Here is a 14,861-nt window from a genome sequence, read left to right as displayed (position 1 = left end):
TTCCGATAATCGCAGCACAGGCGCAGCCCCCCATCTTTTTTAGCGACGCAAACCACTGGGTGAGCATGAGGACTCTCAACGGGATATATTAGTCCCCACTCCAGGAGCTCATCTACTTGCCTCTCCACTTCCTTCCGATACGCCATCGGGACCTTGTACGCATGGCCAGCCCGTGGCTGAACACCCTCCTTTAGCACGATTTTGTGCGCTCCTAGCGTGCATTTGCCGGGCCTACTGCTGAAAACCTGGCCATTCTCCTCGATCAGTGCCTCTAGATCTCGGCGCTGCGCTTCGTTCAAATGTTCGAGAGCACCCGGCGGCAGCGCGTCGCCTGGCACTGAGCGCATGGGGAACGTGGGCACGTCGCCGAACTCCGCGTCGCCCTCGAATATCACCCCTACTACATTCACCCGTGCGTGGTATGCTCTGAGCTTGTTTGCGTGGACAGTCCGACATGCGCCATTGTCGAACTTGATCAGATAACTGTACGGGCGCGTCTTCCGCATTACCGTCACAGGCCCCGTCCACTTGGACATCAACTTTCCCTCGCCATCCCTTTCAAGCAACAACACCTGCTGCCCATCTGTGAAGTGTTTATCGACAGCGCGCAAGTTGTATTGTCCAGTGTACCTGCGTTGCGCTACCGTGCTGTTGTTACTAGCCTTTGCGTTTGCCTCGGCCAGCTTCTCGCGCAAAGCTGACAGGTACTCTGCCGCCGGCGTTGCCAAAGAATCTGGTACTGCCCAGTCTCCCGTCCAAGTTTTTTGGAGAATGGATAGCGGTCCGGTCGGTATTCTGCCATACATTAACTCAAACGGCGACTGCCCGGTCGTCTCATTAGGGACCTCTCTGTAAGCCCAGAGCAAGAATGGCACAAGCCTATCCCAGTCACGTCCGTGCTCCTGAATAATCTGGAATAGCATGGATTTGAATGTTCCATTCCAGCGCTCGACCAGACCGTTGCTTTGAGGGTGGTCCGGCGTGGAAAACCTCGGAGAGGCGCCCAATTTTCTGAGAAGCTCTTGTGTAAGCTTTGCGGTAAAATTTGTGCCCTGGTCACAGCACACTGTTTCAGGGACTCCCAGGCGCGCGAATATTTGCAAAAGAGCGTCACACGTGGCCTTAGCGGTCAGCGCTTTTAAGCACACGACTTCGGGCCAAAGCGTGTTCATGTCCACTACACAAAGTGCATAGCGGTGCCCTCGAGCTGACGGTGGTTCTATCGGTCCTATGCAGTCGATGTTTACCACTTGGAATGCGGCCTCTGGTCTAGCGATCGGCGCGATCGGCACTCGATCTGCTGTGCGTGCACGCGACTTCACGTGACATGAGTGGCATGAGCGGCAGTACTGCTTCACGTCGCGTGTGACCCCGGGCCAGAAGAATGAAGCCTTTATCCGCTGAAGCGTTTTCCGCTCGCCGAGATGACCTGCCCACACTGAGTCGTGCGCCATTTTTAACACCTCTGCGCGTCACTCGGTTGGGAGGACAAGCTGAGTACATGGATGCCCAGCAACAGGCTCCTGGTGGAACAAAAGCTCGTCCCGGACCGCCATGCCGTGTGTTCCCTCTCCAGCCTGAGCCCACGCTTCCTGGAGTGATTCGTCTCCAATCTGCGCCTCGCGAAACCGTTGCCGCGTCGTCTGTGCCACCGCGGTTTCCCCTTCGCTGCAATCTGCTGCTACCGCGCCCGCTAGAACCTCGTCAACCCGCTTCTCCCTCTCTTCGATTTCTTCGTCAGAACCCTCGGCTTCTCCCTGTTCTTGCGCATGGACACGATCGCTCAGAAGCTGCTCATAGTCTTCGGGAGTGATTAACGCGCTTATCCCAGTTATAAGCTCGTCTGTGACTGCACACAGTATGCCCCGCTCCGACGGGTCAAATGATACTCGCGGTGCTCCCTGAGTTGTTACTAGGGGAACGTACGCCAGCTCCGCGACAACCTGCTTTCCGAAAGCCCCGGTGAGTTTTATTGTTGCCCCCGCGCATTCATATCGCGGCACGAGCGACCTGCGGATGACCGTGATGTCGGCCCCTGAGTCAATGCGCGCACTTATAGCGTTCCCGCTACTCAACAAAGTCACCTCTCCGGCGCTGACCTTTTCCTCCGCGGGCTGCCTTTCCACTGAGCCGTGCACTGTCTCCCTGTCATGCAAGGGGACCGATATTCGGGCGATTACTGATTTCTGGTCTGCGCGTCCGCCCCCCATGTCTGGCTTTTCCGCGGTTTGTCTTTTCGGGCAAAATCTTGCGATGTGCCCATGCCCGTGGCAATGGAAACACTGTCCACGTCCCCGGGGCCGCGTGTTGTTTGGTCGGGACTGGGTTCCGTCGCGCTGTGTTACCTCGACTGCCTCGTTCGTCGCCACCGCCGCGCTCGCTGCTTTCCCGACCTTATATCTTCGGCTTTCGTCGTGGTTTTCTGCCAGCGTGACAATCTCACTAGGTTTTAGGAACCCTGGCTTATCATTTAGAGCAACGTGCGTGCTCGCCTCTGCACTGAGGGCTTCCTTTAGTCGGTCCGCGACGGCTAGCAGTTTGAACTCCTCTAACGAAGTTACCTGACAGCTGTTTAAATAGTATTCCAGGTAGTTCTGCAGGTGTACCGCAAACTGCTCCCACGTCTCATTTGGGTTTTTGTTCGCGGATGAGTAAAGACGCTTGTATTCGGCGGCAGTGAGCCTCAAGCCGTCTAACACTTTAGCTTTCAGGAGTGCGTACTCGCTCCTTTCCTCTGCGGACAACCGCGTGAGTAGCATGCGTGCCCTCTCGCTCAGGTGTGGCAAAACTAGTCCAGCCCACCACTGGGTTGGAGCTTCGTATGACCCCAACGTGGCCTCTACGTCCTCGAACCACCCTGGTACCAGGGCTTCTTGAAGCGGCATCGGCGTGAGGACGCCTTTCATAAGGTTAGCAAATTTCAACCTTCTGTCCTCGTCCATTCTTCCGCTCGCTCCCGCGCTCTCACCAAGCCCACCCGCTGTTCCGCTCTGCTTAAGATTCAGCCTTGTATTTTCCAAAGCCAACCGCTCCTTTTCCACCGCTAGTTCAGCAATTCGTAATTGCACTTGCAACTCGGTCATTTGTTGCACCGGCGCGCTAACTGTCAGAGGGTGCGTCGGACCCTCATTTGCCTGACCCGCGGCTGCCAACTCTCCGTTTCCTGCCCCGTTCTCCATCTCTTTCTGTTTAACACTGTCACTTCTCAAAACCCAAGGCTTTGGCATAAGCACAAACCCGACAGAAACAGAAAGGTACTCGCCCGGCTACCGAAGCTCCGCTTTACGAGGCTGCTGGTGCCCCAGCATGGAAGACTGGCCCGGAAGTTGGTCGCTGCGCCGCACGGTCCCGGTTGGAACTCGTCTCCTTGATCCGCGTCGTCGTCGGCTCCTCCTGATCAACAGCGCCCTCCTTGACTCTGGTCACCTGGTTCCTTCAGCTGCCCGCTGACTTGGACCTTCAGCGTCACGTCGGCGTTGACCAGCTGTCACTCTTGAAATCTTCTCCTCTGGACGTGCCACGCTATAGCTCGTCCGCCGCCTTGTACTTCCGCCCTCCTTCAGTTGCCTCGAGTAGGAAGACGTCGCATTTCTGTCGACTGCGCCAGTTGGGTTCCTTTTACCCCTTTCTCTTCCTTGATGTCAGCCCGAAGGGGAAAGGTAGAAGTTGTTGGATGCCGACGTCTTGAGGTTCTAAACTTGCTCAGTCACATTACTCGTGGAACTTCAGGAAGTAAACTGTTTAATCACACATAAAATAGTTAAGACAGAACGGAAGGTACAACAAGGAGAACAACTATGTACATAGTGATTGATCCGCAGAGTGACCAGACGAAATCAACTCCCGGTCCCACCAAAACGTCTTCTTTTAATCCCTAAGTCCCCGCCCTCAGTGGGGACACCAACCAATTAGGTCAAAACACAAGCACGCATCCAATCAAGGACCGGGGAAAGGAAAACACATCCAATAAAACACATGGGAGAGGAAAACACATTGAAAAAGAGACAGAGGAGCGTAAAACACGCCCAATCTAAGATTGGGGAGAGGGGACAGGTCATTGCCACGAATACTAACAATTCCCCTCTCGGATCACTCCATCCTCCCCCGCGGGGCGGCATGATTACTCGCTTAAAGAGCATGCGAGGGCCGCACAGATTGTCGAAAGCCGTGCCACTTAAGGCGCCATCGCTCCCCAATTCTTCCTGATGCCCCACGTGTACAGGAAGTGCCTGGCAGTCATATGGAGCTGATAAGCGCTCACAGTGAACATGAGGAACGCGTCTTCAAAATTGCCTCCTAGCCACACACTGAACGACCGCCGCCCGGGTAATGGCCATGGGCAGCGTCGCCGCGGTAGGGATGAAAGGCGACGCGCCTTCGTTGCTGCTTCTCGGAGCGGGCCGCGAACAATGGGGCCCGGCCAAGCTGGGTCGTCTGCGCACCCCGAACTCCCGTCCGTCGCCGTCCGCTTGACTCGTTAGTTCCATGTGGAGTCAAAAGGAAATGGATCACAGCGTACGCACTCTTGTCCACATACAGGCGGCGTTCCGTACGTGATTACTTGAGGCTCCGGATGTGTCCAAGCCAGCCGCGCACGACAGTATCCATCCGGATGTCGACGCAGGCACAGCCCCTCTTCCTGAGGCCCTAGGGTTTAGAGATAACAATAGTCATGTAAATAAATCTGCGGTGGTAATCAGCAAAAAGCGATTGGAAGATTGGTGGCTCAAAAGCAGAGAGGGGGCAAGGTTAAAAGTGTAGGAAGACGAATTAAAAAAAATGACGAAATTTAATAACTTACAACGCAGTTCAACGAAAATAAAGAGAAAAAAATCTGAGCATGGTGGCTACTGCCATCAGCCCGTTTCAAAGGGGATGCTCCTGCCTTCCATCCATCCATCCATCCATCCATCCATCCATCCAACCTTCCATCCGCCGGTACCCTCCCTTTTAGTTAAGGTAACTAGTTAGGAATAGTCACGGGGCGCGCCCCTCCTCGATACGGGGCAGCTGCAGGGTGCATCGCAGGAAAGCGAACTAAAGTGCAAGTCGCCGGGCAAAGTCCCCGCAATTTTACCCCAAAAAGCCTGTTTTTGAAAATTTTTGGAATTGTTCGCTGAAACACCGATATATATAGCTGTGCAATGAACCACAAAAGTAAAAACGCATTTTTTGTTTTTGCTGCATTTTTTTCGAGAAGAGGCCTATATGAAAGCAGTTATTTTTGGCCGTTCCACTATTGTTGAGTGACAAATGTTGGTATCATATATTTATTGTGGTTCATTGCACAGCTGATGTCTTTATGCCTGAATCGATGAAAAAAAGCATCGTCTGCGGCGACGAGGAAACAAAACCATCCGTTATCTCAGCGATTGTTCCGGTGACGTCATCTCGTTTTTTGGCGATTCGGCAAAGGAGTGGGCTCTATGAGAGGGGACCTAGTGTGTGGCTACGTGTCTGCTTCTATGTCTGTGTTTTCGCTTTTCGCTGTCTTCTCGCGTGTGGCGTGGGTCGGACAATGCCCTCCGTGAGACCGAATGCTGACGACGCCCCTGCGGAGAAATTCCCGGTACGGTGGGCGCATTCTCAAGTGAGAAAACCCAACCGGAGCCCTCAGGGGCAAGCTAGGCTTAGCTCGGCGCTGCCGAGCAAGGCCGCGCTACGCGTCTGCATGGATTCTGCGTTGTCAACGACAGCTACGCGGATGCCCGCTGTGTTGCCACCTGACGCAGCCTCCACGTCCACGCAATCTTCAGCGCCTCTGGGCCTCCAGCCTGCGCCGTCTTCCGAGGCTACGACTTTGGCCTGTGACATGGACTGCTCTACCGCCTCCGTGCCCGTGGCACTCCCTCAAGAAACTGTGCCCGTCGCGCCAGTTCAGTATTCCCACCAATGGCCGTCACCAGCGTCTGAGCCTCCTCCACAGATGCCTCCCGTGAGTCAAGGCTCTCTTCCGCCTGCTGCGAACTCGTTCCGCGTTACCATCAAGCCTACATTGCGCTTTGATATGACTGCCATCCCTGCCCGGAATGTTCAAGCCACAATTGACCATGCTCTTGGCTCTTCGAACTACTGCGGGTTTGTCGTCCATCGCCCATCGAACACCATCACGGTAAACTTGTCATCCTTGATGGACGCCCAGAAACTTTGCGCAGTACGCGGATCCCCCTGGATGACAGCAAGCATGTCCCGGTGCAAATATATTTTGCATCTGGTCCTGACACACTCCGCTGCATGGTTTGTCATGTCGACAGCACGAGCCCTCCCGAGGAGGTGCGCGCAAATATTCGCTGCTCAACTCATGTTGTACTGCAAGCACGGCCTATGGGTCGCCGGGACTCATACCTGCTCATCCTGCAAGGCCCGTTGACTCTCCCGAAGTACCTTACCTACTACGGTACGATCGTCAAACCACAGCCCTTCCGACCTCGTCGTATTTTTGTTATTACTGCCACAAAGAAGGACATATGCAAAAATAACTGCCCTAATCCAGCAGCTGTGGCCGACATGAATGAACCAACAATTCATTGTGCCCTGTGCAAATCGCCGGACCATGACATTCGCTCCCCCTATTGTCCAAAGAAGCAAGCGAAGAAGTTTCACAAGTCGCCTGCAAAAATGGATGTTCCTGCAAGTAATCACTTTGCAGCTCTCGCATGTGACGACAACGACTTCCCTGAACTTCCTTTATCTGAGCCCGTTGCTCACCCTACGTCTCCTCACCAGCGTACATATGCACAAGCGGCTCACCTTCCCGGATTAAATGGCACGCCAAAACGTCCAGTGCATCCATCACATGTGGATACCACAGATGAAGACACAACTTTAGACAATGCAATCGCGGAGGTTCGCCGCCGACTAGACGAACTCACCCAGCGCCGGGAACAGCGTCGTTCTCAATCCTCTCGAAGAATTCTAATAACTCGGGAGCAATCATCAGAGGAATCACCTAGGGTAAGCACTGGCCCACAATCAGGTGCCGACCACCTGTTAGCCGTGACTACTCCGACAGTGGATAAGATATTAGCGCTGATGAAGCAGGTGACATCCCTCATCGTGGAAGCTCTTCGGCCTCGTCATGGATAGCGCATCATCATCGGTGGTGGTGCAGTGGAACTGTCGAGGATTCGCTAATAAGGCCTCTGAAGTGAACATCCGCCTTCGCGACGGAAAGCTGAGGGCATGGGCGTTCCTACTGCAAGAGCATAATGCACTCCCACGCCTTTCAGGTTTCTGCGCATACCATTCACCCTCTATTCCTGATCGCCGTTGCACCGCCTCCTCCCTCAGCCCAGGTAAATCTGCAATTTATATTCACAGTTCAGTTCCGCACACACCGCTCGACCTTTCACGGTGGCGCAACACACGTCAAGAGGTTGTCGCCCTTCTCGTAAAACCTGCACGCACACCCCTTATTCTAGTTTCTTTTTATAGTCGTCCTGGCTCCGCATCTCCCAATCTGGGATGGGTTCGTTTTCTAGGTTCTACCAACTCGGGTATCCCTATCTAGTTGGGGGTGACTTCAACGGCGCACACACTGCGTGTGATTACCCATCGGATTCCTCAAGGGGTGCACACATCCAAGGGAGCTTTTCGGATCATTCCTTTCAACTTTTAAACCACCCGAATACTTTTACCCGCCCACGAGGTGGCCCGTATTCACCTGATTTGACTTGGTGGTTAGGCCCCGGTAACCCTCGTTGGGCTGTTGATTCTGATACTTGGGGTAGCGATCACAGCCCTATTTTTGTCTCCCTCACGCCTACGCGTCTACGGAAAATACGCCGCACTGTACGAATAACATCATGGGACTCTGTACGCGCAATCATTTATCTACATTCAACCCCTCTTCAGCATTGTCTACTCTCTCTGCTGTTCTCGCTACTCACACTATTACCACTACTGTAAATGAAGACGACCCAAACCCGGACATACATCTCTTGAATCTGTGGGCTCTTCGTCGCCAGGCGGATCTTTACGCTACTCGTCACCCCGATGACCCTTCGGCTCTTCCTACTCTTCACCGCGCTACCGCACGGGCGCTGCGCTATGCAAAGCGGCTAGGCAGGCAACGCTGGGCTGCATGGTGTGCCCGCCTGTCCTCTACGCAGGGCAATCGACATCTTTGGAGAGTGTTTCACGCCATGGAGCGCCCTTCTCAGGTTGCAGATTACACAGAGAGCATTCGCCTCGCGCTAAATGTGGATGAGGACACATTTGCACAACAAGCGGCCCGTCAATTTTTTCCAAACCATGACTGCACCGCTGCGTCTCCACCTGACTTATCGGTAACAGAGCCCCCCGATGGGATTACTTCTGACCTCACCATGGCAGAGCTGCTGTCCTCCATTGAACGTTTATAAACTACTACTACCCCCGGGCACGACGGCATACCTAACTCCTTATTCCGTAACTTGGAAGGGAGGGCTTTGCAAACCCTACTTGATACTCTTAACGAAGTGTGGCTTTCTGGCGTCATGCCGGGGGACTGGAAGCATTCTATTGTGGTTCCAATACCCAAGTCAGGTCAGCCTCCAGTATCTCTCTCGGCCCTTCGTCCAATTTCCCTTACGCCTACCATCTGCAAGCTTTATGAAAACATTCTAGCCGCACGCTTGTCGTGGTGGCTGGAATCCCATGATTGTTACCCAGATTCCCAAATTGGTTTCCGCCCACAAATTGGAACGGAGGACGGCCTTGCTACTTTGGCTGCTGACGTGCTTGACCACTCTCCGCAGAGTCACCTTGTACGAACCGTAATCGCCACAGACATAACAAAGGCATATGATAACATCCTTCACTCTGCCATTCTTGCCTGCCTTCAAAGTCTTGGTCTCCCTCACCGGTTCCTCCTCTCCATTCACGCCTTTTTAGCAAATCGAACCTTCAGCGTGCGTGTCCACGGAAAGCCCTTGGGTAATTTCACTTCCAACAGAGGAGTGCCGCCGGGCTCCGTTCTCGCCCCCACATTATTTAATGTGGCTTTAATTCCTCTTGTTCGAGCCCTAGAGACCATCCCTTCTATCCGCGTGCTTGCATATGCCGATGATATCACCTTGTGGTGCTGTCATCCAGATGCGTCTATTCATCAGTCGGTCCTTCAACACGCGCTGGATGTATTGACATCTCGCCTCCCACCTCTGGGTCTAACACTCTCTCCTACTAAATCATGTTTCATTCGAATTGGAAATAAAGCCGCCTTACGGAAAGCTCCCCCTTTAAATTTTACGGTACATAATTCTCTGATTCCTCAGGTAGAAACTGTTCGTATTCTTAGTCTTCTCCTCCATACATCTGGGACTGGCACCTCGTGGCTGACAGCCACCCGTAAATCAGCTCACGCTACTCTAGGTCTGATTCGTCACATAGCTATGCGCTCTGGTGGCGCACGTGCTCATACGGCCCGCCAGCTTGTGCGCTCTATCCTTCAGCCACGGATAGTATATCAGGCACAATTTCAACGTCTCACCCGCAGACAGTGGGACTCCCTTGAAGCTATTAATCGTGAGGCTATGCGCGCCATAACATATCTGCCTCGTTTAACACCCATACCTGTGCTACAGGAGTTCGCCCAACATAATACACTCAGTGAAATCATCAACCAACGGGTGGCAAATAGAGCTCGAAAACAGTCTCTCAAACTTCATCGTTTAAAGACACTTCCACCGTGGTCCTATTGCCAGCTCACTGACAATCGCCCCACTGTTTCCCCGTCGGTATCAGCAGCGTATCTGCCTGAAGGGTGCATATTATACATGGATGCATCACATTCTGCAGAGAGGGGAGTTACTGCTGTGTATAGTCCATCTCATCCGCATCTCAACTCTCACGCGACGTATACTGCGGATACGTGCACGTACTCCCCTGGCATGGGAACTTCAAGCCATTTATAATGTCATTGCTTCCCTTCTGCTCGTTCCAACATTCAATACAGTTCATATTTACGCCGACTCCCGCGCCGCCCTTAAACAGCTTAAGGCTGTTCGACGAACGTTCCCGATTTCACAATCTATTCATGTGCTCTGCGCAAAGTATACACGTCCTGTGCGCATACTCTGGATTCGCGGCCATGCCCAGGATCCACATAACATTCAAGCGGATGCTATGACTCCTCTTCATACATTAGACGATCCGCCACCTTCCCCTCTTCCCGCAGATCCGTTCCTGTCCCATGTTTCCAATTCCGAAGTTCTGCGCCAGCGAACACGCGCTCTAATTCCTCCGTGTTCGCACCCTCTCCCCCGTAGTCTTACTCGGCAGGAGGAGGTATCCGTGCGCCGGATTCGGGCAGGGGTGGCTCTGACACCATCTGTCCGTCATCGGTGGTGTGCCAAAGATCTGCCAGTACCTGACAGGTGCCCTCACTGTAGCGCTGCACCGGACATTTGTGATGTGCGGCACTTGTTGTGGACGTGCCCAGCGACGGGTGCTATCAGAAAACGGCTCCTCGGGGAGGTGGGCCTGCGGTGGAACCGCGAAAGTGACTACGTGAAGTGGACAATGGACAACCGTTTCATTAACAACCTTTGCGACTACCTCAGCGCATCGGTTCTTCACTCCTTCTTTTAACTTTCAATCCTGTGCATTCCTTCCCCCCTTTCCTTTTTCAACTTAAGCCTCATGGCACACTTCTCGAATAAAAAAAAATGAGAGGGGTATAGGATGTTTTGCGGGTATGAAGATGCGTTTTCAAATGCTTTAATTATCAGTGATCATAAAAAACTTAGTCTGGCCAAAACTCCATTATAGTTCACGTTGTTCGTGAAAAAGCGTCTTGAAACCTCTCGTGCCTCTCGCGAAACGCCCTCCACCCAATCCACCTCGCTCCTTTGCGGAATCTCCGCAGCCGAAAAACGAGATGGCGCCACCGGTGCAATCGCAAAGACAGGCACTGTAATAAAGATAACGGCTAGGGTAGCTATCGTACTTCTGATCGTAATATCGTACTTCTGATCGAATCCCAAGCTCGAAAGACGCGGGTTCGATCCCGGCCGCGGCGGTCGAATTTCGATGGAGGCGAAATTCTAGAGGCCCGTGTGCTGTGCGACGTCAGTGCACGTTAAAGAACCCCAGGTGGTCGAAATTTCGGGAGCCCTTCACTACGGCGTCCTCATAGCCTGAGTCGCTTTGGGACGTTAAACCCCATAAACCAAACCAATTCAAAACATGCCAGGTACCACATTCTGTCGACCAAATGCCATTTCTGTGCGAAATTTGAGCTGGAAACATACATACACCCGTTTAGCTGAGAGAAGCAATCTATACTGCACACGTTTATTTCCGCAAGGCAAAACAAGTTCCTTGCGATAAACTAATTATTAAAGTAATGACTGCTGGCGTATAGGATGCGCATTGCTATTAACTACGTTTCTAAAATTCAATTATAAATATTTTTTTATCTGCTTTAACACTTGCATTTATAAAACCAATATGGTTTTTAAGAGAGGCCACTAATCTGCTGCTTGTATTCGCTATGAAAACTTTTTTCCCACGAAGCTGCTACACGGACGCGAGTACTGTAAAACTCCGCGGTCAGATTCGCTTTCTCGTGGCGCGCTTCTCGACCCAGGCCAGCCAGGGCGCCGGACGGACACTGCGTTGAGACGTTGAGACATGGAGGAATTTCCTTCCTCCATGCGTTGAGAGGATATGGCTTCGAAGGGGTGCGGAGGAGGTGCACCGACTTCCCTCGCGGTGCGAAGAGGGAAAGAGACGCGCGTGCGCCGTACGCGCGCGCGCGTTGGACACAGATCGGCCGGGTCGGCGGCAGCAGCAGTCACCGTCGCCGTCGTAGCTTCCATGAGCGCGTCGTCGCGGTATGGAGGCTTGGCTCGCTTTTTCGCGTGCGCGCTGAAGCACCGAGGCGTGCGCGATGCGATGCGTCGCCGTTGGTTGCAAAACCGGCAGAAAAAGCGGCCTGCGCATTCATTCTTTCCCGCGGGATCCCAAGCGCCGGCTGGAATGGGCTGTGAAAGTGAATATTGCAGAGAACGGCAAACTTTGGGTGCCTCCCAAGGACTGCTGCTACGGTGTTTGCGAGGTAGGTTCCTTGCTGGTTTTTGATGCACTCTGCTCCTTGACGTGCTGTTTTTATTCATGGAGTGAGAAAATATTTTATAACCGTCTCGTTTTTTCGCGGTAATTGCGGGGAAGAAAAATGTTTCCGTCGTAAATTGTTTAGCGTCAGTAGCCATCTTGTTTCCCGGCAAAAATGGCTGCGTGCAGACGTCGTGGTCCAGACTGCTCCCGCTCCAAGCTGTGCCCCCGCGATATGGGTGGCAGAAATCGAGCACATTCCCCCCACATAGCCACAAGAAGTCCAGACTGCTCCAAGCTTGTCACGAGCGCTTCGAGCGGCGTGCTGGGGAAGAGAGCGTCCGGGTTTTGGTAGGCTTGGTGTTCGTGCGTGATTGCAGCCTGGTCGGCATGACAATGCCACGAGTCCAGCATGTGCTGCGATGCTCTGCTTTCTTTGCTCCGCAGCGTGCGGTCCCAGCTCCGAAAGCCAGTCGAGGTCCGGATTGGCGTCGCGTCACCGTTGTCGTTCGCTTGTGCAGGACCTTTTCCAAGTGTTTTCACAGCAGACTCCAGTAGTGCACTGCGATAAGCTCGGTTTCTTCCGCACCCGTGCTTCGTTTCCTGTGGTGATTAAAATGGGTTCGATCATGGTTAGCACTGCCTGTGGAAACTTAGACTGATGTTGTGAAGAACAAATTGAGCTTACTTGACGGTATCGACTAGCCACACCTGATGAGCCCCTACGCCTCGAATGCCCGATGTTGTTTCAGTTACGAAGGCACTTAATTTTGGAGCATAGTTTGAGAGTTGTGAGGTGAGGCTTGTGCTTTGTGAGACGGGTTGTGTCTAACACTTTTGTGCGTGTTGATCAGATAGTCGCGGCAGCATTGCATTTTAGTTTCCTGTCGTGCCTGTTCCATTGCGGGCCATGCTTGCTGCAGTTAGCACTTCATGGCTTAACCTGAGGTGCAGTTTCAGGTGAAGTCATGGTGCTTCTTGCAACACTTTGCCACAATATCCGGGTCAGGTGACCCTGATGTTGTGGCGAGGTCTGTAGTTTAAGAAAGTTGCATTTGGCATCTGTTTTGACCAGTTTTGTTGATTCAAAAGTGCTGCATTTGCTTCACATAATCTCTTCAAGCTTTTCAAGTCTTGACCACAAGTTGCAGTTGACGGCTTACAATGGTGCCCTTTGCTTAATTTCAGTAATTTATAATTTTTGCCTGCCAGAACTTCACTGTTGTCTGTGAAGCATACTGTGGTGAAGGGCTATGCAGTTGTTTTGATGAGCTAGTTTATTTAACATGCACTGCTGTTGCGTTGCAGTACATCGGCATTTTTTTTGTAGAGCGCTTAGCCTCCATTGAAAAGTGGCTCTGTTTGAAGGTGTAACATCCTGTTCAGTTCCAGGATTTCATCATTGAGCCACCGTGGTGGATAACACATTTTCATTGCTGCTTTGCTTTTCCTATAGTTCTAAGCTGCTGTATGTTTTTTGTGCAGGGTCATTTTGAATTGGGACTCTTTTGAGGGTTCAATGTGTGAGGAACAGAAATTCTTTTCTGCGGGCATGAAATCAAATGGTGGTCCTTGGGGAAAGTGTGGTGTACGGAGTGATAAGGATGAGTCTTCTGTTTTGACCAGACTCCTGCCTCTTTCCAAACTGTGGTAAATTTTCTCTCCGATTCATTGTTCAAACTCAGCTGCGCTCAGAAAAGCAGCTCTCAGGCTGGAGCCAATGTAGCATGCCATTCAGAAAGGTGGTGAATAGGGTTTATCGTCCCAAAGTGACTCCGTAGTAGAGGATTCCGGATAATTTTGACTACCTGGGGTTCTCTAACGTGCACTGACATCACAGTACGTGGGCCTCGTAACATTTCGCCTCTATCGAAATGTGTTTGCCGTGGTTGGGATTAAACACGAGTCTTTCGGGTCGGCAGCCGAGCGCCATAACTACGGAGCCACCACGGCGGCGTCATTCTCAAATATACTTAAGCTTGGTCCTTCATTGTGTGACAGCCTCTGTGCATGCTGTTTCTGTTTTGCAATTATGGTGTTGCATCCTGCTCCAGCAGTAATTGCCTCAAAGGGCTGTGCAGGTGTCTGGTACAAATGAATAAATGCAATTACAATCTAGGTGCAGCTGTACTATAGTGCTAGTCTAGTCTGCATTTACAGCAGTCAGAAGTGCACAAACTGTCACTGGCCTAAACTGACCCTGCACATTTAGTTAATATCCTGTTCTATCGTGGGTCGCATGCAATGTTACTGGTGAAAGCAGCTTGAAGACACAGTATTGCTGCAGACATGTTGCTTCACCCTGCAGGGGGGCATCTGCTTCATGCAGATGCTGGTGAGCGGCGACACCACGGGCTCCTGAGCATCCGCAGGGATATCCCTTTTACTGTACACTTTGATCATCCGACAGACTCGCGGCTGATAATGAACATGTTTACTGCGGTGCCATGGTTCCCGTTAGACTTGCGGCCACCCGGACGGCCTGGCCAGTGGCCCCTTGTTAGCACACTATACAGGGCCTTTCACCGAATACTTTACACACAAAAAAAAAAGGTTTTTTAGTTAGAAGAGTGCTTTTTTCGGCGGTGTAGTACATCAAAGCGACTGAGCAGGTGTGCTGCACCCGCGTTTCGTGTTTGCCTCTTGTACCTCAAGATTGCAGAAACTACGTCTTCCCCGGGATCTTCACACTAAGAAGTAGCGCTTTGAAACGGAAATTCATAACGGGCGCACAGACAAAAGCATTAGCACAAAGTACGGTTCCGGCCACCACCCTCGCCCTCACGCAGTGATTTCTGCCCTCCCTCACCCTTGCCTCATCTTGT

General features: G+C 52.3%; 1 protein-coding gene and 1 long non-coding RNA gene across 12 annotated transcripts in view; both read left to right on the top strand.

Moving 5' to 3' along the window:
* Nucleotides 1-11,728: 11,728 nt before the first annotated feature.
* The window catches only part of LOC144112092 (uncharacterized), a 179,791-nt gene continuing 176,658 nt past the window's right edge, over nucleotides 11,729-14,861 (top strand). For 5 of the 11 annotated variants that reach the window (XM_077645172.1, XM_077645164.1, XM_077645165.1 and 2 more), the window contains exon 1: nucleotides 11,729-12,040. In XM_077645172.1, the coding sequence (XP_077501298.1) occupies nucleotides 11,873-12,040 (168 nt within the window). In that variant the 5' untranslated portion in view covers nucleotides 11,729-11,872. The remainder of the gene's footprint in view (nucleotides 12,041-14,861) is intronic. The other 6 variants (XM_077645171.1, XM_077645167.1, XM_077645169.1 and 3 more) reach the window with 4 other exon arrangements.
* Nucleotides 12,318-13,410, top strand: LOC144112094 (uncharacterized). Its single transcript, XR_013310198.1, has 2 exons — nucleotides 12,318-12,387; nucleotides 12,484-13,410. It is a non-coding gene; the product is annotated as an uncharacterized LOC144112094 (long non-coding RNA).

This window comes from Amblyomma americanum, unplaced genomic scaffold (assembly GCF_052857255.1).
Source record: "Amblyomma americanum isolate KBUSLIRL-KWMA unplaced genomic scaffold, ASM5285725v1 scaffold_52, whole genome shotgun sequence".
NCBI classification, from domain to species: domain Eukaryota; kingdom Metazoa; phylum Arthropoda; class Arachnida; order Ixodida; family Ixodidae; genus Amblyomma; species Amblyomma americanum.
This window is presented reverse-complemented; position numbering and strand designations above follow the sequence as displayed.